Source organism: Manis pentadactyla, chromosome 16, assembly GCF_030020395.1.
Source record: "Manis pentadactyla isolate mManPen7 chromosome 16, mManPen7.hap1, whole genome shotgun sequence".
Lineage (NCBI taxonomy): Eukaryota > Metazoa > Chordata > Mammalia > Pholidota > Manidae > Manis > Manis pentadactyla.
Window position 1 is genome coordinate 33,746,516 of NC_080034.1, and position 25,653 is coordinate 33,772,168.

Consider the following 25,653-nt stretch of genomic DNA (forward strand, 5'->3'; position numbering starts at 1 on the left):
CTTAACCTGATGCCCCAAAGCCTTCCATTCTCTCCTCCCAGTTTGCTCTACTTGGGTTAAAACATAAAGTTCTCCAGTTGGAAGAGATGTGGTAGTCACCTATGCTAAGCACACCCCTCTTCAGTTCAGAAACGCCCTCTACAACATTCCCGACAAGCGGTTAGTCAGCTTCCGCTTGAATACTGCTAATGTCAGGGCGCTCACTGCTCTGAAAGGCAGCCCATGCTGTTGCTGGAATAACTGAGTTGCTAAAAAATACTGTTTTTTTAAAAAGATTCCACATCTGTCACCTTGTAATTTCCAATTGTTGGCCTTAGTTCTGCCTTTTGGAGACCCACAGAATGATTTTCCCATCTTTGCCATTCACAACAGCCCTTTTAATAGTTTCTAAAACTAACTAACTCGTATGCTTTCATTAGGACTCTTCTCTTCTGGCCCAAATCACCCACTGCCTTTACCACTCTTACTGCAATACAGTCTCTTGGCACTGTCTGGGGACATTTTTGACTGTTACAACCAGCGGCAAGGAGCGCAACTAGCAACTATGGGTTGTGGCCAAGATGTTGCTAAGAATCCTGTAAGACACAGGACAGCCCCCAGCCCCCACAACAAAGAATTACCTGGCCCCAAATGTCTAAAGTACCAAGGCCGAGAAACCCTACTTTAGAAATATCCAGACTACTCTCCACCAGACACTCTATGGCTTGTCATATAGAGCTCAGTGCTCAGAACTTGACCTGTGGTACTTGCAGGGATAGGACCAAAGGAAGCATGGGAGCACGGGGTCCTCTCACTACGGCAAAGAAACTGACTGCAGCAGCTGAAGCATCTACCACATCCATGCCCCACTTCTCCAGTCTGTGGTCACGAAAAAGCTCCAAATCCCACTGAAACAAACTACTCTCAAGCCATGACTAAGAAACAAAAGCAATTAATTGGATTCATAGCTGGTCAACACAGCCTTACCCCAAAAAATATTAACAAATGGATCAACATCAGACATCTGTCCTGTCTGATGTTTTTTAGGAGTGGCTTGACTGAAAATATAAAAACATCAGACAGGAAAGATGTCTGATGTTGATCCATTTGTTAATATTATTTTGGATAAGGCTGTGTTGACCAGGTATGAATCCAATTAATTGTAACTTGTATTAATTTATCTAAGAAAACACCAGGTCTAGACGGTTTTACTACTAAGTTCTGTCAAGCATTCACGAAACAGTTAATTCCTGTTTTATTCAAACTGTTCTAGAAAATGAGGGGGAAAGATGGAGGCACACAAGTTTATTTCATAAAGCTAGTACAAACCTTTCAATTACAGTACATAAGAATCACAGGAAAATCTCATTAATGAACATACATACAAAATTTCTTTAAAAATTACCAAACTGAATCTAGCTTTGATTTTTATATGTTATAAAGTGACTAAGGTTTGTTTACTCCAGGAATGTAGGATGGTTTAACAGAAAATCTAGTAAAGTAACTCACCACAGTAATAGATTGAAGAGGTGGGAAGGGGTCAGGAATGGACCACAGGCACATAGAGAAAGGTTCTTTTCCTTGAGTAGCTTTTTCTGCTGTAACAAAAAAACCCACGAAGTTTCTGTGCTATAAAATAAGCATTTATTTTTCATCTGTCTTGGGGCAAGCTGGGGCCAGCTATTTTAGGCTGGGCTCAGCTGGGCGGTTCAGCTTTAAACTGCAGGTCTGTGGGTCAGTTGGATGACTGTATCCACATGACTCTCATTATTCTTGGAGCAGCTGGCTAACTGCAACTTCATCTCCTGGCAGTGCAGAGGGTCACTCAACAGGACAAGCACACTTCAAGCACCTGCTTGCATGTCTGCCTGACATCCCCTTGGCCAAAGCAACGGACACGACTGAGTTCAAAGACAAGGAATGGGAAAGTATACTCTGCCTTTTATAGCATGGACACTAGGAGGAGTGAAGTACTGAGGTGAAAGACTTAATATATCACAGGGCATGAAGGAATTTTATTACTTATAAATATGATATATATGTACAGTTACATCTATGTAAAGTATATCATATATATATATATTTATAATTTGGTATGTACTAAGTATTCATAATAAAAATTAAATTCACACATTAAGTATACTTCAGGACACTTCTTATTTACCTGTCTCATAATCTAATGCAAAAAGAAAATGAGGATTTATTCCTCATGATCATCTTTTACATCTTTACTTTTTTCCATTCTTTCAATCCCTTCAAAAAGAATTTTAAAGTTTACAAAGCATTGAGACAAATTTAAAATAAATCAGAAAACAAAGCAAAGGAAAAATAAGGTTACCGAAGCAAGATGGAGCTGGAATGACGTCAACACTTGGCTGGGTATTCTCCATTTGCTCCTCCCCATCCTCTTTCCACCCTTCGCTACCTGCTCTGTGCTCCTTTATGGGCTCCCTTGTCTTGGCTTCTCCTATAGCTACAGGTCTCACTAGCTACACTGAGTCCTCTTGCTGGTTGAGGCCTAGAGGCTGGTAACACTTGCTGAACACCATCCCTTGCTGGCTCCCTTATTCCTGCCACACGTTTGTAGCCAACTCGTTCATGAAACTTTCCTTCCTTAACCCTTTTGAGGGTGCTGTATTTCCTACCAGGGACCCTAATTACAGTAGCCCACAAATCACATGCTTCAAGTCTAAATGCCTACTAGAAGTAAACCATAAGTATGCCTCTAAGTCTCAGTGTGATTAGAAAGTGGAAAACACAATAAAAAAAAAATCTTCATGAGAAGGAGACCTACTCTTGACACCTACACGGGCAAGAAATTTTTTCTTTTTTTCTTTCTTTTTTTTTTTTTTTTGGGAGAGCAAGGTACAGGCTTTTATTTGGAGATAAAGTGAGAGGACAGAGCTCCCGGCTCACGCTAGGAGGGGACAAGAGAGTCCAAGAAATTTTTTCTAGTTTCTCAACAAAAGGTCATTGTGGCACATGACCCCATTCTTTTCTGTCTTCCAAACCATCTCTAATTATTCAGGGCTCAGTTCTATATCTTCTCTTCTTATCCATACTCTCTACTGGATCACATCTAGTTTCACAGCTTTAGATGTCATATACATGCTGATGACTCTCTGTGTATCTCTAGTCTCGACTTTTCCCTGAATTCCAGTTTTTCACTATCTAATTGCCTACACTGGATATGCTATAGGCATTGTAAATTCTTGGCATGTCCTAAACAAAACTCTCTATGTTTATTCCATAATCTTCTCTTCCTAGTCTTCCCCCATGTCAGTAGAGGGCCCAGCATCATGCACTGGGTTGCTCAGGGTGTGTGAATGGCAGGGAGGGAAATGGCAGACATCTGTCATCCTTGATTCCTTTTTCTCAAATTCCACATCCAAGCCATCCATACATAATGCTGGCTCAGATCCTCAAAATAAATTCAGAATCTGTTCCTCACCACCTCCATTGCAACCACTCTAGCCCAAACAGCCACTCTCTCTTATCCTATAGTATTTGCTCCTAACTGGTCTGCCTTCTACTCTCACACTCTACCAGGATCCCATCCGAGGCAGCAAGTGTGATTCTTTAAAAAATACATCATACCATGTCATCTCCTACTCAGAATCCTCCCCTCACTTAGCCCACACTAAGAATGCACTACAAAGCCCTCACCATGGCCTGTGAGGCCTTATATGATCTGGCTCCTGCATACCTGTGCATTATTTTCTACTACTCTCTCTCTCCCTCTGCTTGTTATACTGATCTCCCTGATGTTCTTCTGGAGCATGGCAAGCATACTACTTGAGGACTCAGGACCGTTACACTTGCTGTTTCCTCCGAGTGAAACATTCTCCAGATATCTACATGCTTCACTCACTCACTTGATTTATATCTCTGCTTAAATGGCAACTCCTCAGAAGTCTTTCCTGGTTTTTATATCTTAATAGCCTCACCGTTCCTATTCCTTACTTTACTTATCTTCATAGCACTAATCAGTACCCAGCATTAAATATGTAATTATGTATTTGTCTTTCCAGGTAGAATGTAAGCACTAAGAAAATGGTTTTACTTCATTCACTCCAGCATCTCTAGTACCAGGTACAATACATGACATATAGCAGGCTCTCCATAAACATTTGTTAAATGAATGAAAGACTCCATGGGGGAAGACTAGTTTGTGTGTCTTGACTCAAACTCAACAAGATTCAAGAAATATGAGCCTCAATGATATGACTGGCACTTTGCTAGATGCTTAGAGCTTTAAAAGCCTATTTAAGGGACCCTGACTTGAACTGTGACCTTTTGGGTGCATAGTGATTGGAAGAAAGCATCGGGGAGCCCTCAGGGTACCAGAACTTTATGTGGGCAGTATTTACATAGGTGTATACATAAGTACCAATCTATTGAGCCATACATTTACGATCTGTGTATTTTAAGTTGCACCCCGATAAAAGTTTGGTTTCAAATTTTCTTGCATATCCACACATCAGCTCTATTTCCCATTGCGGCAAGAGCAATGATACAGGTCTGCACGACTTGCCTGCCAAGTGAGCAGTGAGAAAGCCACCCTCCAAGTGCTAAGACTGGCACACTCGTTAGAAGGAAAGGCAGAGGCCGCATCCTGACACCGGAACCTCCTAGCGATCAGGGGCTTTCTTTCTTCAATGCCCTGGGAACACCTCTCACCCAGTATGGGCGCTCAACAGGTAAACAGATGTTCCACCTGTTGGGGAGAAGATCCCTGAAGTGAGATGGAGTGCCGCCGAGTTTCCCTCAGAGCCTGGAGCAGAGAAAGGAACAATGGGACAGTCTTTACGCTTTAGACTCCAGTTTAGCACAAGGAGCTGGTATCGCGCCCACGCGCCTCAGGACGGTTCTCCTAGGGTAACCGGCTGCCGGCCCGACGTCACAAACTCGGCGAACGCAGGTCCCCCCGAGGCCCCAGCACGCACGCGCAGAAACGCATCCACTACGCAGACGTACTGCCGCCTGGCGACGGACAACGCGGAGGGCGGGTGCGCCCGCGCTCCCGGGCGGGCCGAGAGCGGGGTGCGCGCCATGGAACAGCGGTTAGCTGAGTTCCGGGCGTCCCGGAAAAGGGCCGGACTGTTGGTGGAACCCAGCACCTCGAACCAGAACGCACAAACCTCGGGAGAGAAAGCGGAAGCAGCTACGACTCCAAAGGCAGCCCCGGGCTGGCTAAAACGTTTCCTGCTGTGGAAACCGAGGCCCACGGGTGCCCGGACTCTGCCCAGCCCCGCAAAGGTGAGAGGAGGGAAGCCGTGGCCCCAGGGCCGCCGTAGGGACCTCCCAGCAAACTCCGGCCGAGGCGCTGCCCCCCCGCCACATGGTGACCTGCAGGCCCCGCCCCGCCAACAACGGCCCCGCCCACCGCTGGAGGGCCCGCGGGACCGACGCTGGCGGGGGCGGGGCCTCTGGCTCCTCCCATCTGCTGAGCAGGTTGGAGAAGGTGGTTCTGGAGTCTCCTGTCACGTGTCACCACTGAAGCGTGGCTTTCACATTTTACTTCCGGCCCGCGACCCTGGGAGCTCCTGATTCCAGGCTGGAAGCGAGGGTTTGGGCCCTGGAGAAAGCCCCTGTGCCCTTGAGTTATTCACAGCGAATTGAGTTATCACTGTGATGCCCTGTGGTTGTGGGAAACCTCCACAACCGTGTTGAGCCACAGCCCTCTGCTAATGGAGCGTAAAAAGTCTAATTGGATACTGATTAAAAATGGCGGTATTTAAGGCTTCCTTTGATTTCCCACCTGGTCCATGTGCAGCCAGTAGCCCAAATAGCCTGTGCTTTAGAAACGACGTTTGAATACAAAACCTGCAAGAGTGTGATAGCTGTCACTGCCAGTTGTGGCGTATGCTTGTGCATTAAACTGGAGACGCTTATTCAAGTTCAATAATGAATGTTCAAGGCGAGAGCAGTATTTTGGTTAGTTAAAAAAAAAAAATGCCTCGTCACCCTTTAATTCTTTAGTAATCTCTTATTTTGCAGATGAACTTAATTCGTATCTCACTGTGTCTTCATTTAGTTCTCACTCCTGAGTAAAGTGGCAAGGTGACTTGCATGTGAGATTGGAATATTTATGTGGGAATAAAAGACAACACACCAAGCGAAAAGTGGTGCTTTGAGACAATCTGTGACGAGACCCATTTACCTCATAGATGTAAAAAGAGCCAAACCTCCTTTGAAAATTAAGATGTACTGGAACTGAAATGTACTTGACTCCTCTTAAAATGATTTCTCTTAAGTTCATTTACTATTGCATAATAATAGTTTTGGGAATTTTTTTAGCTCTTGGAGAACTTACTGGTAACTCAGTTTGGATTTGATATTTTCCATGACATGCAAGGTTCCAGCTGACTTGCAGAGAGAGAGTGCAGCAGGTTCACACAACCCATTTCCTTGCCTCAGGATAATTTCATTGTTGATTAGAACTCACTGAGCACAGTTGCTTAATATTTTAGAATCTACTTCTCTACCCTTTTTCCTCCCCAAAGTTAAAAAACAACGTCTAATGCACACAATGAGTTTTTGATTGTATGTTTCATTTCCAAAGGAATGTGAGATCATTAAGTTGGATGCAGAGAAGCTGAACTTGGAGAAGCTTACATTATTAAAAACCCAAAAGCTGATGGCCTGACAAAAGGATGAGAGGAAGTGCTGGGCCTGCAGTTGGTTCTTATTAATTACTCTGTTTTTCATAAGAAACTTGGTCTTAAGCTCATTTTCACTGACTGAGTTATCATTCCTGGGTTTGCTCTGTTGTGAAAGTTCTCATTACATTTTTTTATTTTTTTCTAATTTACGATCCATCTCTGCCTAATAATTTTGATGGCACACAGTAGCTGGCCAGAGATTCCTTTAGCCTTCCATTTGTAATTGCTTCTTTGTGGTTGTCGTTGATAAGGGAGCATCCACTTCCTCCTTCCTGTCCTCTCAAATTTAGCTTGGGAAAAAGCAGTCCCCCAAAAGAAAATATTTCTTTCTCTGACAAGCTTCTATGACATTAGGACAAAAATGCTTGTAGCTTTTTTTAATCCTGCAGAAAGCCCCTGGCTGCCTTCGCAGGCCTACCCTACCCCAGCGCCACTGCACCATCTAGCCCCATGGTTCACTCGCCACACTCCTCCTGTAACTCCTCACCTTCAACCCTGTGGCTCAGGTGGGCCCACTGCTCAGAGGCTCTCCTTTGGAGTCACCAGGTTAAACATAACCCCCTCAAACCCAGGAGTCATCTTTTAATTTCTTCCTTTCCCTCATTTGTTCATTCAGCAAAATCCTATCTTGTGCTCACTAGGTTCCAGCTCCTGACTGAAATCCAGGGAGACAGTGTGATACAGACAGACAAAGGCCTGATGTCCCAGTACCCGCATTTGCCTTTGGGGAGGTAGTGGATGGCAGACACTGAAAACAAAAGCAGAATGATAAATGCCCTCAAAGGGGAAACACACCCGGGGCACTGTGGTAGTGAATTGTGGGTGAGGGCTGCAGAGCGCTCCTTGAAGTTGGGTGGGCAGGGAGGACCTCACTGAGGAGGTGACATTTTGTAAGAAAGAGCCACTCTTGCAGAAACCTGAGAGTCAAGGCCCAGGGCACATATGGTGATTTCTTTGTTGAGGTTTGTAGGGGAAGCAGAAGCCAGCCAGGTGATGTGAGGAGAAGGGGGCATTATTTTCAGAGGGAAGTGCTGCAAAGGCCCTGAGGTGGGAAGCAGCTTGGTACTTGAGAAATGGACATGTCTTCCCTAAACTATGCCTGCATGTGCTGCGACGACCACAAACAGCAGCTTTTGGTCTTTACAGCAGAAGGCACACTGGTACTAAAATGCCAAGTGAAGCCAAGGAGCTTCCGTATCCCACCTCTTTCATTTGTTCCCTTTGCCAGTTGGCTTAAATTCCTGCCCTCTCTAACCCTTTCCCTTGCCATTACCCGCACAGGCCCCTAATTAAGGAAAGAGGGCTTTGGAGGGTGACCATCCTATGATCCTAGACCAGTCTCATCTCTGCCTATCAGTAGCTGTGTGACTTCTGGGGAGTTACTTAACATCTCAGTGTTTCCGTACAGTAAATCAGGAATGATGATGCCTGCCTCCTGGATTACAGGAAATAGGGCATCCTGAAGGACCTGGTAAGTGGTGGCCATAGCGTTATTCTTATGCTCCCTCAATAATAAAATTAATTCAGTTTACTGTGAATTCCAAGTAGTACATATTCAAAATGTATTCTGTATCTATCAGTCCATTGTTTCTCTCTAGCTTCTGCATCACCACCCTAACCCATGCCTGGTCCTCTCTTGCAGGGCCTCCTGTATAAGCTACTAACAATTTCTCTGCTTCTACTCTTGCAGCCCCTTCTCTACCTGGCAGCCACAATAGTCTTAAATATAAATCAGATTATATTAGTTCCCTGATGAGGACTATAGTGATTTCCCTGTTGTGCATCGTGGTCAAATCTGAAAGGGACCTTTATTTATTTAATAAATGTGTGTGTCGGGGGGTTGTTGACTATATGTTAAGCACCTTTCCCATCTAACTGAAAAGATACTGATTACAATGTTGACACTAAAAAAGGAGGTTCTGACAAAATAGGATTTCTTAAGCAACATAAATCAGATGACCTATGTTTTCTTATCGAGACCAAATAATATTTGTGGTCCCGTTTAAAATTATATGAAGAATAAGAGATATAATTGAAGAAATAAGCTAAAAGTTCTATTTATTGAGAACTTATGTGTGGGGTGCTGTGTTTGGCTCTATAGAGACACCAAAAGATAATAAATAGCAGTCTATGGCCTCGTGGTACAATCTAGGGACACATGTGACCTATATTAAAAGAGACACTTTAATGCTGAATAGTTTGGTGCTCAGTGAGAAAGAGAGCCAGTTAATGCTGTGAAGGCAGAGAGGGCATAGGGGGTCACCAATTGTGCTTGCCTGGAAGGCAGGCAGAGAGCTGAGGAATGAAGAGGAAATAAGGCTATTTTGGCCCACAGCCAGGCAGCTTCTTTGGGCCTTAATACCAGTTGAACTGGAGTAGAGGTTCATTCACAGAGGATTGATGGAGGATTATGTCATACAAGAAATTTTTTAGACCAGTGTTTTTCAAGTTGCGAGTTGTGACCCATCAGTGGGTTGTGAAATCAATTTAGAGGATCTAGTCCTCTGTTAAAAATAAAAATTTTAAAATAGATTAGTAAACAAGAGCTTCATATATAGTGAAGGTGTTGATTTGTGAAACTTTTTTTATGTAACATGTATATGCTGGGTTGCAGTACAAAAAGTATTTCTTAGGTCTTTCCCAAAAATGTTTGGAAATACTGGACTAGAGATCAAGCTCCCTTAAAGCCGCCTAAATACCTGTGCCTCCCATGAGCACCCAGTGCAGGGGCCTGTATACTGGCATTCCTATCTGTTGAAAAAAAGGGAGGCCTTGAATTCCAGCCCAAGGAGTTTAAATTTTCATCTGTAGGCAATAAAAATTTGTTGAAGGTTTGTGAGGAGGTAGTTGATGGGTGTTGTAGGAGATTCATTCAGCAGCTGTGCATACAGTTTGGGGAGGGAGAAATAGTTGGGGAGTCCAGCTAGTAGACACTGCCTGAGCCTGGAGGTGTGTAGGATAGTCACAGGGGATGGAAGGGTTGTGGCTATAACAGAGATTTTTTTTTTAATAAGTGGGTGGGATTTTTGTTTCCAGTTTGGTATAGTCCTCATTTTAGAATCATGCCACAAAATTTTAGCTCACTAATGTAATCAACAAACACATTGATTCTGTGTGCAAAGCATAGGCAGGGCTGTGGCATTTCCATTTGCTGGGGAGTCTCTGTATGAGGCACAGATTAGCTCTTGTTAGCAGCAGACTCATCTGAGGAACCGTCTCCATGATGGGAATCCATCTGAATGCTGTAAGGTTTTCACCGGGTCATGTCTCACGATGTGCTGCAGTTTCGATTCAGTTGGAGCAGGGCACATGAACTCTTTGGAGATGATTATTTTGGAGAGCAGGGCAAGAAAATAGAGATCAGTGAGCTGGAAGCCTTGCTGGAGCAATGAGAGCTGCCTCTCCAGATTGCTTTTGACCCTCTCAGCCCCATTACCCTTTATTCTTACCTTGGTTTGTTTGTTTATGCTAGGAAGTGGTTCAGCCCAGGAGCAGCACGGCACGGCCGCCACCACGGGATCTAGCCATTCCCCCGCCATCACCTCGGGACCAGTCTGTCCTGACCAAAATCACCTTCTTGAAGGTTCTTCTCTGGCTGGTCCTGCTGGGACTATTTGTGGAACTGGAATTTGGCCTGGCTTATTTCGTCCTGTCCTTGTTCTACTGGATGTATGTCGGGACACGCAGCCCTGAGGAGAAGAAGGAAGGAGAGAAGAGCGCCTACTCCGTGTTCAACCCAGGCTGCGAAGCCATCCAGGGCACCCTGACTGCAGAGCAGCTTGAGCGCGAGTTACAGTTCAGACCCCTGGAGGGGACATAGGGCCCAGCTCCGCTCTCATGCACTAGCCTCCCACATGGTCCTCTTAACTCCTGGGCTCGGATTTGTGGGTGTGATTTCAGGCACAGGACTCAGGACAGCTTACAAGTTGGTTTGTGACCACAGTTCCATGCTCACTCCCTGATCTGCTGTGATTTTACCTTTGAACTTCTCTGTGGTTTTGGTGAAACTCCCTTAAAGGACAATCAATGTGGGTCTGATGAAGTTTATAAAAATTACATACTCAAGAAAGGAGACCTGTTTGTCTCATTTCAGAGAGGTGATTTTAGAGCACTTGAAGGGCAGTGGTTAGATGCATTAGGACTCTATTAAAAGTACATGTTCACTTTAAGTCTTTCATATTTATAGCATTTTCTTTGTTGCAAGTTTTGTTTTGGGTTTTTTGTTTTTCTTCCTGCTTTGAGTTTTGCTTTTCTGGTCATTAATGATATTGAAAAATAAAATACCATTAAAACATCTACTTTTCAGAAACAGATCTCCAATGCCCATCACATCTTCCACTCTCCTCTGTTATTCTGTCCCCACTCAGTGAAGGAAGAAAAGAATACAAAGTCCTAAGTAACAGGTATGGGGAGGGATTTCCCAAAGTCAATATTGGTGATTTGATGAGTGGTTAGTAATAAAAGCTCAGCAAGAAGCAATCCTTCAGTGTGGACAAAGGGGCCCTGGATGGAGGACCACACTTAATGGCCACTTGGGTTTCTTCTTCTGTACTAAGGGCCTTAGAGGAAGCTGTCCCTGGGCCTGCGGGCCTGCGGTGAGAGATTATGTAAAGAATAGTAACTGGGCAAGCTGCCATTGTTCCACCCTCTTCCAGGACAAACTTTAAAGTTTGAATTCACCAAAATTGGACAAAGGAAACCATTATATACTTTCTTTATGGAGCATACTGATGAGTAAGAGGACTCTAGTTTTAAAGCAATAGTTTTTTCCAAACTTAAGATTTTAAGACATGAGTGATCCTTCAGTGGGTTTTCAACTGCAGAATTCAGTTACAAATTCTTATATTATGAAAATAACTTTAATACCTATGAAAATATTAAATAATTAGGTGCTCGAGATACGGTAATGACAAGAGCAGATGTTGGCCCAGTTCTCCAAGCATAAGGCCTAGGCTGGGAGTGGGGTGATGAATAAAATAAGCAATATCAATGATAGAGTGAGACAAGTTTTAGTTGTAGGAGTACAGAGGGGCTGTTCCCATTAACAACACTTGGTGGCCTGCTAACCCTGTGTGTTTCAGCCCTTGGAAATTCTTCTGGTATGCATTGCTCCCTATCTAGCCCTTTGCTACTGGGAGTTTGGCTGTCCTCAGGTCATCCAGTTACAGAAGTACCCTTTAGCTCACAAAGAAGTATTTTCTTCTGTAACTTCTGTCTGAACTGGACCTATAGAAAGTATGGCAAACAGATGAATCCCTATTAAATATAAAAGTTTTGATTGTATCCAAGATACATGGTTTTTGTTTCCTGATTTATTTTCTTAAGGCTTTCTTCGTTTCCCTGATATTTTACTTTTCCTTTTCATGCAAAGCCAAATATAAAGAAGAAGTATCCCTGATCAAAGATTCACTGCTGCCAAGGACAATAAGCATTGTTCTAGAAAAGAATTAATTTGCTTTTTAAAATGTATCATTCAAACTTTCACCCAAAACAAAGTGCCTGAAATCTCCATTAAGAACATTTGATCCAATTAGTAATCCCAGCAAACCAGAGACTTCTCTTAAACACAGAGGCAACTTTTGAGTGGACCTCACTAGTATTTGTTGAAAATGTCACTCTTCATAATGAGGTGAAACCCAGATTGCCTTAAGCCCATCTTTCATGGAATTTTCTGTGAACGATTTGTCATCCATCCCTCCTTGCTCACCTCTTCCCAAAGGTTGAATGTAATGACAGTATTAACTTCTAGGCAGAGTGGGGAGTGAACTAATTAAATGCCTGCCTGGGAAGAGAGGAAAGGACAGATTGTATTTGCTGTTCTTATCAGACCATTAAGCTTTAGGTACAGTCCTGATTTTCTGGATTTAGAAAGGCCTATTGATCTCAGAATTTCCACTCAGGGCCTGACCATTAGCCCAGCAAGCAGCTTCCATTAGAGGCTGCTTCTGTCATCAGGGAACTTGAAATCCCAGAGATGTGTTCAGTCCCTGTGATAGCTAGCACACGGGTGAGGTCGTTTCTGTCTGAGTCTTACAAATGAATTGGTTTTTGCTTTTATTCACATCATCCCACCTTGCTTATTCCTAGAGGCTGTTAAATGAACTTTTACTTGTAGAGCTGGAAGGAAGCCCAGATGCCATCAAATGCATCCCCCCTGCCGTTGGCAGGGCCACATTTACTCCTGGCTGTTTTTTTCCTAGTGACCTGTAAAGAAGACTAATCCAGATTCAGGCACTTCCTAGGAAGTTCTTCACTGAAAGAACCTGAGCCACCCTCCCACTGCTTCCTCAGGTCAGGGGACACAGAACATCCCTGGTACGGGCAGACCATTGCTCAGTTCTCTCTCAGTCCCTCTGTGTTCTTCAGGCTCAGTCATCCACATTATACCTCTGGGACAGTCACTGTCAACCTAGTCTGTTCTGAGGATTCCCGGTCTGGGCAGGGGTGACTGTCTGGAGTTTTACCAGTGATGATTTAGGCATGTATATTTTGTGCTATTAGACTTGTGCTTTGAGTCCAAGAGGACTGTATTTGCCCTTTGACTGATATGTGCCTGAAGATTAGGCTCACAAGCTGTGTGCTAAAATATATATATATATATATATATATTAGAAAGTACACAATTGGCAGAACCGGTGATCCTTAGTTAGGCAGAGGAAAGTACAATTCTATGCATTTTTGTTTCCTGCCTCTCACGCTCTTACCTGTTTCCCAGCAAATACTTGTAGGTGCAGGCTTGGCCCTGCTTGGGACAGACTGAGAGGCTGCAGCCCCAGTTCCCTGAGCCCAGGATGCAAGGTGTGCAGGGGCGCCATGGAGCATCTTGCCACCAGGGGGTAGCATGGAGCTGCCACTCTACACAGTGGGTCCTTTCCCATCAGACTTGGTAATTTATGTAATATGGAAAACCCACTAGGATGTTTATCTGAGCTACTTGTGCTGCTTTTTCAGTAGCTCTTTTCATTTTAAGATTCACAGGAAAGGGCTTGTTAGAGGTCCTGGGAAAGGCATAGAAAGCTGCCAGAAGTGATTTATGTACATATTTTATAAAACGACAGCCCCTCCCTGGCCTTAGCAGCCAGTATTGCAGTTGAGGAGGGTAGCCCTGAGCTTGTCCACATCTGAGGGGGAAAAAAAAAGAGTAGGAACTTATGCAGCTGGCAGAGAAATTTGATCCCTAAGCCAAAGAAAGTAAAACTGGGAACTGTATGCTTTGGTTTTTGTCACACATACTCCTATTTCCTAGCACTGGAGCACTGGATACAGATTTGGATCTCACACTCAAATAGCCGAGAAAGAAGACCAGGTGAGAGCGCAGAGCAGCACATTATAAGGCATATACCGTAAACAGATGTTTATAAAGATATAAGCGTGTGTATGTATGTGTGTTGGGCAAAGAGTCATCAGATCAATCACTGTCAAATCTAAGTCCTATACTAGATACGATTGTCACTTTTATATAAAAAATACTAAGTTTCCTTAAGTCATGGACAAATATTTTGAAAAGTGTGGTCTGTAGACCGACCACCTGCACTGGACTTTCCTATGGTAAGTTAAAATGCAGATTCCAGGGCCCCGCCCAGACCCACGGCCTCAGAATGTCTGGGGGTTGGATCTGCATTTAACCACACCTCCCTGGGTAATCTCCAGCTCCGGCGGAGCAACAGCCACCGGTATAAATCACAAATGTTAGAATAGGAAGAAAATAGTGTGTATTAGATCCAAGTGAACAAAAGCCTATTTTAAAAGGGAGCATTAACGTTTGTTGTTTTTCAAACTGTTTGTTCAGGACACACTGAACAAGAAAGCTAGAGAAAAAGGATACATATATGGCTTTAAAATAATGAGGAACTAACCCCCCAAAATGTAATTAAAGGTGCTTTCTTTCTGAAGTTTTCTTTAAAACCAATTATTATAAGAAGAAGCACATGCTCATTTTAGAACATTTTGCAACTGGAGAAACTATTAATGTAAGTATTTTATTTTTGTACTAATATGCATATATTTCATTATCCAAGAGGTACATAGGATATATAGTGACACAGTCTCCCTTCCACCATCCATCAATTTAACAATGTTTCAGATAACATTTTACTGAATAAGTTTTTTTACCGAATCCATTCTTTCATCAATGAAAGAATTATAATCCATAAATGTGACCAAATGAGGCATAATAATCTACTAACCAGCACTTCCTTTTGCAACTTATATGAGTCTATCCTATTTCTCCCTATTTGTCTATCTGTCCATATTCATCTATTCATCTGTGTGTCTTTGCGTTTAGGTCATTATTTCTTGTGAAGAGAATGGAAAGCCCAACACAGTGTCTACTGTGACCTTGGACGGAGCGCCTACTCTTTGCCAGGTGCGGTGCTGGGTTCTAAACGTAGGTAATGCACATGAGGTCCTTTTTTCAAGAAGCACACAGTCAAATGGGGGAGGCAGCTAAAAATCAGTTATGGCACAGTGTGGTAAGCACTATGTGAATGCGATGTTGAAATGAAGGCCAGAGCAGAGAGAAGGGATATCAAAACACGGGGTCAGGGAGGGCTTCCAGGAGGTGATGACATTGTGCTGAGTCTGAAAGAGCATCTGGTACTCCCTGGGGAAGAAGTCAGGGAACTGCCAGGTAGGTAAGGAGGTAGCATTTCAGTCACAGGAAACTGCCTGGGAATAAAATGATTATGAGGGAGACTAGCATGCTTGGGAAAAAGTGATTCATTCTAAGACCTTCTATTATTTTTTCCATCCAGTTGTTACACGTAACCATGAAAGACTGACTTTGGTATATTAATTTTGCACCACCTTTACTGAATTCTCCAACTAATCATAATGGTTTCTCACTTGATTCTCCTGGATTTTCCACATAAATAAGTATTTTCTTTTCAGATAATTTAAAGTTTAGCCCCTCTTTTTCCAATTTTTATACTTCTTGTTTTTTTCTTGGTCTGACTGCATGGCTAGAACATCTAGAAAAATTAGACTCAGTCAGTAATGCCTTTATCTTATTCTTGACTTGAATGAGCATGCTTTAGTATTTCCCCATTAAGCATGATGCTGGCTTTGGGGTAAGTGGATGGAAAGGAAGACAGACTAGATATCTTAAGGAATTATTCATCTTTAATTACATTATTAAAAGGTTTTTCTGTTGAATTTCACAAAATCTTTTAATATAGTAGCGATTATGTGTTTTTTCTTTCTGATCATTTAATATAATCAGTCATGTTATAGATTTACTCATATATCAAACCATCTTTTTATTCCTGGAATAAATGATCCTTGATTGTAAGGTACTATTGTTTTTTTTTCCATTAGTTATTTTTTATTTAAGTATCATTGATAAACAATCTTTTGATGGTTTCAGATACACAACACAGTGGTTCAACATTCACCCACATTATCAAGCCCTCACCCCCTCCAGTGCAGTCACTTTCTGTCAACGTAATGTTACAGAACCATTAATTGTCTTCTTCCTGCGTACTACTGTCCCCATGACCAAACTGTATCATGATGGTCAATCATTGTGCCCCTTAATCCATTTATCTCTCCCCACACTCCCCAATCCCTCCCCTTTGGTAACCACTAGCCCCTTCTCAGTGTCTATGAGTCTACTGCTATTTTGTTCTGTAAGGTACTATTCTTTTAATGTGCTGATAGGTTCTGTTTGTTAGTATTTTATTTATATGTTTAGTAATTTTCATGAGGTTACAGTAATTTTTTGAGTATTTTTTTCAATGTTTGGAATATCTGAAAGCATATTTTTAGGTTTTCATTACACATTGTCCCCTTTTATCATTATAAAAAGCCATCTTTGTTTTCTTTATGCTTTTTGCCCTGAATTCATCCTTGTCTGATATTAAGATTGGGACTCCTGCTTACTTTTGGTTTTCATTTGCCAAGTATGCCTCTGTTCATACCTTGATTTTCAGCCCAAGTCACATTTATTAGGTGTGTTCTTGTATGTAGAGAATACAGTAGTGGGTTTTGCTTCATATATCCATTATGAGAATATATTTGTTTTAATAGGTGAGTTTAGCTCATTTATATTTATTTATTTATTTATTTATTTATTTATTATTATTTTTTTTAATAATTATTTTTTATTGAAGGGTAGTTGACACACAGTATTACATTACATGAGTTTCAAGTGTACAACACAGTGGTAGAACATTTATATACATAATTCTAGGTTCCAGCTATCACCCTACCAGGCTGTTACAATATCTTGACTATATTCCTTATGCTATACATTACATCCCGGTTACTAATTTATTTTACCATTGGAAGTCTGTCCTTTTTTTTTTTTTTTTTTTTTTTGTGAGGGCATCTCTCATATTTATTGATCAAATGGTTGTTAACGACAATAAAATTCTGTATAGGGGAGTCAATGCTCAATGCACAATCATTATTCCACCCCAAGCCTAATTTTTGTCAGTCTCCAATCTTCTGAGGCATAACAAACAAGTTTTTACATGTAGAACAAATTCTTACATAATGAATAAGTTACATAGTGAACAGTACAAGGGCAGTCATCACAGAAACTTTCGGTTTTGCTCATGCATTATGAACTATAAACAGTCAGTTCAAATATGAATACTCATTTGGTTTTTATACTTGATTTATATGTGGATACCACATTTCTCTCTTTATTATTATTATTTTTAATAAAATGCTGAAGTGGTAGGTAGATACAAGATAAAGGTAGAAAACATAGTTTAGTGTTGTAAGAGAGCACATGTAGATGATCAGGTGTGTGCCTGTAGACTATGTGTTAATCCAAGCTAGACCAGGGCAATAAAACATCCACGTATGCAGAAGATTTCTCTCAGAACGGGGGGGTGAGGTTCTAAGCCTCACCTCTGTTGATCCCCAATTTCTCACCTGATGGCCCCCCTGCGACTGTGCCTGTCTTAGGTTGTTCCTCCCTTGAGGAATCTTACCCGTCTCTGGCTAACCAGTCATCTTCCGGGGCCATACAGGGAAATGTGAAGTTGGTAAGTGAGAGAGAAGCCTTATTGTTTGAAAAGGTTAGCTTTTTACTTCTTTGCATATTTATGCCCTGTGGCTTCTATGCCCAGCATTTGTCTTGAGGTATCTTTACCACTTGGAAGAATTATGATACTCGGTAAATTTGATATGAGGCACGAATTCTATTTAAGGGTTGTAATTAGGAAGGAAGAAGAAAAGCTATAGAAGTAGCAGGCGGAAGAAAACATGGGAAGATTGATTATTTCTTTGATATATCTTCTTGTAGAGTAACTTCAGCATGTATAGGTTTTAAGCTACTACTTAAATTGCACACACACATTAACATAATAGGAGTATAGTTACATAACCAAAGCATATCTGTAATTACCAGCCATCTGCAGTGTAACCAAGAAAACCAGTTAGGCACCTTAGGCATTTGTGAAAACTTATCTATGATATGGTGGATATTGTCCAAATGAACTTGAACAGTCTGAGAGAAATCAGACAAATTAAAACAACCCATTCCTGGGGACTGTTCACATGCCATATGTTCTTTTAACAATAAATAGTTTGTAGTTGTAAGACTTTGGAGCGCTACAATTTGCACTTCTCCAAATTCTTGGTTGAGTTCCAACAGTATAGATCCAGTCCAATTTTGTTGTTTTACTGTATGCACAGGCCAGCTTAGATATCTCCTTCCTCATTCCCATGGCAGGTCCAGGAACTGGTGGGATGAGTGCATCCACAGCTGTAGCAGTGCGTGGATCTTTGTTGGGGTTTTTTGATGATCATCTTCTGGCATGAGTCTTCCAGAGGGTGCAGATGTTGGAAGTTCTTTTTCATATCGTATCTTAGTTCATTTTCGGGGTAGCCCAATTAGGCTTTGATCCTCTGTATAAACACAAACAGACCCTTTGCCTACACTTTTATATGCCCTTTATACCCTTGTGTAGAACTCGTTGGAGGTTACCACACAGGAACTGCCCTTTTTTTTTTTTTTTTTTTTTTTTGCTATCACTAATCTACACTTACATGACGAATATTATGTTTACTAGGCTCTCCCCTATACCAGGTCTCCCCTATAAACCCCTTTACAGTCACTGTCCATCAGCATAGCAAAATGTTGTAGAATCACTACTTGCCTTCTCTGTGTTGTACAGCCCTCCCTTTTCTCCTACCCCCCCATGCATGTTAATCTTAATACCCCCGTACTTCTCCCCCCCTTATCCCTCCCTACCCACCCATCCTCCCCAGTCCCTTTCCCTTTGGTACCTGTTAGTCCATTCTTGAGTTCTGTGATTCTGCTGCTGTTTTGTTCCTTCAGTTTTTCCTTTGTTCTTATATTCCACAGATAAGTGAAATCATTTGGTATTTCTCTTTCTCCGCTTGGCTTGTTTCACTGAGCATAATACCCTCCAGCTCCATCCATGTTGCTGCAAATGATTGGATTTGCCCTTTTCTTATAGCTGAGTAGTATTCCATTGTGTATATGTACCACATCTTCTTTATCCATTCATCTATTGATGGACATTTAGGTTGCTTCCAATTCTTGGCTATTGTAAATAGTGCTGCAATAAACATAGGGGTGCATCTGTCTTTCTCAAACTTGATTGCTGCATTCTTAGGGTAAATTCCTAGGAGTGCAATTCCTGGGTCAAATGGTAAGTCTGTTTTGAGCATTTTGATGTACCTCCATACTGCTTTCCACAATGGTTGAACTAACTTACATTCCCACCAGCAGTGTAGGAGGGTTCCCCTTTCTCCACAGCCTCGCCAACATTTGTTGTTGTTTGTCTTTTGGATGGCAGCCATCCTTACTGGTGTGAGGTGATACCTCATTGTAGTTTTAATTTGCATTTCTCTGATAATTAGCGATGTGGAGCATCTTTTCATGTGTCTGTTGGCCATCTGTATTTCTTTTTTGGAGAACTGTCTGTTCAGTTCCTCTGCCCATTTTTTAATTGGGTTATTTGTTTTTTGTTTGTTGAGGCGTGAGAGCTCCTTATATATTCTGGACGTCAAGCCTTTATTGGATGTGTCATTTTCAAATATATTCTCCCATACTGTAGGGATCCTTCTTGTTCTATTGATGGTGTCTTTTGCTGTACAGAAGCTTTTCAGCTTAATATAGTCCCACTTACTCATTTTTGCTGTTGTTTTCCTTGCCCGGGGAGATATGTTCAAGAAGAGGTCACTCATGTTTATGTCTAAGAGGTTTTCGCCTATGTTTTCTTCCAAGAGTTTAATGGTTTCATGGCTTACATTCAGGTCTTTGATCCATTTTGAGTTTACTTTTGTATATGGGGTTAGACAATGGTCCAGTTTCATTCTCCTACATGTAGCTGTCCAGTTTTGCCAGCACCACCTGTTGAAGAGACTGTCATTTCGCCATTGTATGTCCATGGCTCCTTTATCAAATATTAATTGACCATATATGTCTGGGTTAATGTCTGGATTCTCTAGTCTGTTCCATTGGTCTGTGGCTCTGCTCTTGTGCCAGTACCAAATTGTCTTGATTACTATGGCTTTATAGTAGAGCTTGAAGTTGGGGAGTGAGATCCCCCCTACTTTATTCTTCTTTCTCAGGATTGCTTTGGCTATTCGGGGTCTTTGTTGTTTCCATATGAATTTTTGAATTATTTGTTCCAGTTCATTGAAGAATGTTGCTGGTAGTTTCATAGGGATTGCATCAAATCTGTATATTGCTTTGGGCAGGATGGCCATTTTAACGATATTAATTCTTCCTAGCCACGAGCATGGGATGAGTTTCCATCTGTTAGTGTCCCCTTTAATTTCTCTTAAGAGTGACTTTTAGTTTTCAGAGTATAAGTCTTTCACTTCTTTGGTTAGGTTTATTCCTAGGTATTTTATTTTTTTTTGATGCAATTGTGAATGGAGTTGTTTTCCTGATTTCTCTCTCTGTTGGTTCATTGTTAGTATATAGGAAAGCCACAGATTTCTGTGTGTTGATTTTGTATCCTGCAACTTTGCTGTATTCCGATATCAGTTCTAGTAGTTTTGGGGTGGAGTCTTTAGGGTTTTTTATGTACAGTATCATGTCATCTGCAAATAGTGACAGTTTAACTTCTTCTTTACCAATCTGGATTCCTTGTATTTCTTTATTTTGTCTGATTGCCGTGGCTAGGACCTCCAGTACTATGTTAAATAACAGTGGAGAGAGTGGGCATCCCTGTCTAGTTCCCGATCTCAGAGGAAATGCTTTCAGCTTCTCGCTGTTCAATATAATGTTGGCTGTGGGTTTATCATAGATGGCCTTTATTATGTTGAGGTACTTGCCCTCTATTCCCATTTTGCTGAGAGTTTTTAACATGAATGGATGTTGAACTTTGTCAAATGCTTTTTCAGCATCTATGGAGATGATCATGTGGTTTTTGTCTTTCTTTTTGTTGATGTGGTGGATGATGTTGATGGACTTTCGAATGTTGTACCATCCTTGCATCCCTGGAATGAATCCCACTTGGTCATGGTGTATGATCCTTTTGATGTATTTTTGAATTCGGTTTGCTAATATTTTGTTGAGTATTTTTGCATCTACGTTCATCAGGGATATTGGTCTGTAGTTTTCTTTTTTGGTGGGGTCTTTGCCTGGTTTTGGTATTAGGGTGATGTTAGCTTCATAGAATGAGTTTGGGAGTATCCCCTCCTCCTCTATTTTTTGGAAAACTTTAAGGAGAATGGGTATTATGTCTTCCCTGTATGTCTGATAAAATTCCGAGGTAAATCCATCTGGCCCGGGGGTTTTGTTCTTTGGTAGTTTTTTGATTACCTCTTCAATTTCGTTGCTGGTAATTGGTCTGTTTAGATTTTCTGTTTCTTCCTGGGTCAATCTTGGAAGGTTATATTTTTCTAGGAAGTTGTCCATTTCTCCTAGGTTTCCCAGCTTGTTAGCATATAGGTTTTCATAGTATTCTCCAATAATTCTTTGCATTTCCGTGGGGTCCGTCGTGATTTTTCCTTTCTCGTTTCTGATACTGTTGATTTGTGTTGACTCTCTTTTCTTCTTAATAAGTCTGGCTAGAGGCTTATCTATTTTGTTTATTTTCTCGAAGAACCAGCTCTTGGTTTCATTGATTTTTGCTATTGTTTTATTCTTCTCAATTTTATTTATTTCTTCTCTGATCTTTATTATGTCCCTCCTTCTGCTGACCTTAGGCCTCATCTGTTCTTCTTTTTCCAATTTCGATAATTGTGACATTAGACCATTCATTTGGGATTGCTCTTCCTTTTTTAAATATGCTTGGATTGCTATATACTTTCCTCTTAAGACTGCTTTTGCTGTGTCCCACAGAAGTTGGGGCTTAGTGTTGTTGTTGTCATTTGTTTCCATATATTGCTGGATCTCCATTTTGATTTGGTCATTGATCCATTGATTATTTAGGAGCGTGTTGTTAAGCCTCCATGTGTTCGTGAGCCTCTTTGCTTTCTTTGTACAGTTTATTTCTAGTTTTATGCCTTTGTGGTCTGAAAAGTTGGTTGGTAGGATTTCAATCTTTTGGAATTTTCTGAGGCTCTTTTTGTGGCCTAGTATGTGGTCTATTCTGGAGAATGTTCCATGTGCACTTGAGAAGAATGTATATCCCGCTGCTTTTGGATGTAGAGTTCTATAGATGTCTATTAGGTCCATCTGCTCTACTGTGTTGTTCAGTGCTTCCGTGTCCTTACTTATTTTCTGCCCAGTGGATCTATCCTTTGGGGTGAGTGGTGTGTTGAAGTCTCCTAGAATGAATGCATTGCAGTCTATATCCCCCTTTAGTTCTGTTAGTATTTGTTTCACATATGCTGGTGCTCCTGTGTTGGGTGCATATATATTTAGAATGGTTATATCCTCTTGTTTGACTGAGCCCTTTATCATTATGTAGTGTCCTTCTTTATCTCTTGTTACTTTCTTTGTTTTGAAGTCTATTTTGTCTGATATTAGTACTGCAACCCCTGCTTTCTTCTCACTGTTGTTTGCTTGAAATATGTTTTTCCATCCCTTGACTTTTAGTCTGTACATGTCTTTGGGTTTGAGGTGAGTTTCTTGTAAGCAGCATATAGATGGGTCTTGCTTTTTTATCCATTCTGTTACTCTGTGTCTTTTGATTGGTGCATTCAACCCATTAACATTTAGGGTGACTATTGAAAGATATGTACTTATTGCCATTGCAGGCTTTAAATTCGTGGTTACCAAAGGTTCAAGGTTAGCCTCTTTAGTATCTTACTGCCTAACTTAGCTCGCTTATTGAGCTGTTATATACACTGTCTGGAGATTCTTTTCTTCTCTCCCTTCTTGTTCCTCCTCCTCGATTCTTCATATGTTGGGTGTTTTGTGCTGTGCTCTTTCTAGGAGTGCTCCCATCTAGAGCAGTCCCTGTAAGATGTTCTGTAGAGGTGGTTTGTGGAAAGCAAATTCCCTCAGCTTTTGTTTGTCTGGGAATTGTTTAATCCCACCGTCATATTTGAATGATAGTCGTGCTGGATACAGTATCCTTGGTTCAAGGCCCTTCTGTTTCATTGTATGAAATATATCATGCCATTCTCTTCTGGCCTGTAGGGTTTCTGTTGAGAAATCTGACGTTAGCCTGATGGGTTTCCCTTTATAGGTGACCTTTTTCTCTCTAGCTGCCTTTAACACTCTTTCCTTGTCCTTGATCTTTGCCATTTTAATTATTATGTGTCTTGGTGTTGCCCTTCTTGGATCCTTTCTGTTGGGGGTTCTGTGTATTTCCGTGGTCTGTTTGATTACTTCCTCCCCCAGTGTGGGGAAGTTTTCAGCAATTATTTCTTCTAAGATACTTTCCATCTCTTTGCCTCTCTCTTCTTCTTCTGGGACCCCTATAATACGGATATTGCTCCTTTTAGATTGGTCACACAGTTCTCTTAATATTGTTTCATTCCTGGAGATCCTTTTGTCTCTCTCTATGTCAGCTTCTATGCGTTCCTGTTCTATGATTTCAATTCCATCAATGGCCTCTTGCATTCTATCCATTCTGCTTATAAACCCTTCCAGAGTTTGTTTCATTTCTGCGATCTCCTTTCTGGCATCTGTGATCTCTTTCCGGACTTCATCCCATTTTTCTTGCGTGTTTCTCTGCATCTCTGTCAGCATGTTTATGATTCTTATTTTGAATTCTTTGTCAGGAAGACTGGTTAGGTCTGTCTCCTTCTCTGGTGTTGTCTCTGTGATCTTTGTCTGCCTGTAGCTTTGCCTTTTCATGGTGATAGGAATAGTCTGCAGAACTGGGACGAGTGACGGCTGGAAGGACTTCCTTTCTTGTTGGTTTGTGGCCCTCCTCTCCTGGGAGAACAGCGGCCTCTAGTGGCTTGTGCTGCGCAGCTGCGCGCAGACAGGGTTTCTGCTTCCTGCCCGGCTGCTATGGAGTTAATCTCCGCTGTTGCTGTGGGCGTGGCCTGGCTCGGGCAGCTACTCCAAAATGGTGGAGTCGCGTTGGAGCAGGAGCTGCTGGGAGGCTATTTATCTCCGTAAGGGGCCTCCCTGCTCCCTGCAGCCCAGGGGTTAGGGTGCCCAGAGATCCCGGATTCCCTACCTCTGGATTAAGTGGCCCGCCCTGCCCCTTTAAGACTTCCAAAAAGCACCCGCCAAAACAAAACAACGACCACAAAAAAAAACAAGAAAAAAAATTTTTTTAATTAAAAAAAAAAAAAATTTTTAATTAAAAAAAAAAAGGTGGTCGTTCGTTTTTCTTTATTCTCCGGTGCCAGCCTCAGGCCTCTGCTCACCGGTCTTTCTGCCCTGTTTCCCTAATATTGGGGTCCCTGTCCCTTTAAGACTTCCAAAAAGCGCTCGCCAAAACAAAGCAGCAAAAAAGCAAAAAAAAAAAAAATGGTCGCGCGCTTTTCTTATGTCCTCTGTCGCCCAGCCTCCAGTGCCTGCTCACTGTTCTTGCTGCCCTGTTTTCCCAGTATCGAGGGCCCTGCACTCTGGCCCGGATGGCTGGGGCTGGGTGTTCGGCAGCCCTGGGCTCCGTCTCCCTCCCGCTCTGCCTGCTCTTCTCCCGCCGGCAGCTGGGGGTAGGGGCGCTCGGCTCCCGCGGGGCTGGGGCTTGTATCTTACCCCCTTCGCGAGGCGCTGGGTTCTCTCAGGTGTGGATGTGGTCTGGATATTGTCCTGTGTCCTCTGGTCTTTATTCTAGGAAGGGTTGTCTTTGTTATATTTTCATAGATATATGTTGTTTTGGGAGGAGATTTCCGCTGCTCTACTCACGCCGCCATCTTCCGCCCCAGTCCCTCATTTATATTTATTAAAGTCTTGTGTATCCCATCACATTTTCTGCAGTGCTTTCTGTTTATATTGCTTCTTTTACCATATGGTCTCTGTGTTTTGTTTAAAAGTTTCCTTTCATGTGTGTCTTTTGATAACTTGGAAAATTTAAATTTCTGTTCCAAAGTAACATTCTTAAATTTAATTGTTTAATCCTTCATATTTTTAAGCAGTATTTATTTATATCTTGTAAAAAACTAAATGTAATAAATATGTATTTCTGCCTCCTCCCTATTTCTCCTCATTCTTCAGTACTCAATTCTATTGGCTGATTAATTCGTTGACTTCACATTTTTAAATATAACCTGTTACTTGATTTATTATGTATATATCTTTAAATTAACATATTTTTACTAATGGCTATGAAAGATGAGGAAATCAACACACCTACACTGCTTTATACCTCCTCTTCCTACACCTTTCCTCATTTTATTAGTTATATCACTACTATATTGTTAAGATTTAGAACATCTACATTCTGTTCTGTAATCATAATTTCTACATTTGGTTTAGTCTTAGTCCTATCTGTAATTGATCTTTTTCACTTAATGGTAAACTGTGGATATATCCTATCATCGTTCTTCTATAGCATTGACAGCTGCATAATATTTCTGTATGGATGATTCCATTATTTATTTAGCCAATCCCCTATTATTGAGAGTTTAAGTTTTATCTAGTTTTCACTAATATGAATAGTATAAACCAGGCTAGCCTCTTTGAAATTTAAAACACTAGATTTCTAACTCTTGGAAAAGAGTA

General features: G+C 41.6%; 1 protein-coding gene across 1 annotated transcript; it reads left to right on the top strand.

Moving 5' to 3' along the window:
* Positions 1-4,971: 4,971 nt before the first annotated feature.
* On the top strand, positions 4,972-11,939 carry SAYSD1 (SAYSVFN motif domain containing 1). The gene is made up of 2 exons (XM_036907147.2): positions 4,972-5,238; positions 10,117-11,939. Exons 1-2 carry the CDS (start codon positions 5,032-5,034, stop codon positions 10,462-10,464), a joined length of 555 nt encoding a protein of 184 aa, XP_036763042.2. The 5' UTR covers positions 4,972-5,031; the 3' UTR covers positions 10,465-11,939.
* The last annotated feature ends 13,714 nt before the right edge of the window (positions 11,940-25,653 follow it).

Coding starts and splice junctions, on each gene's coding strand:
- SAYSD1 (XM_036907147.2), top strand. CDS start 5,032: ATGGAACAGCGGTTAGCTGAGTTCCGGGCGTCCCGGAAAAGGGCCGGA. Junction 5,239..10,116: donor CTCTGCCCAGCCCCGCAAAG/GTGAGAGGAGGG, acceptor TGTTTATGCTAG/GAAGTGGTTCAGCCCAGGAG.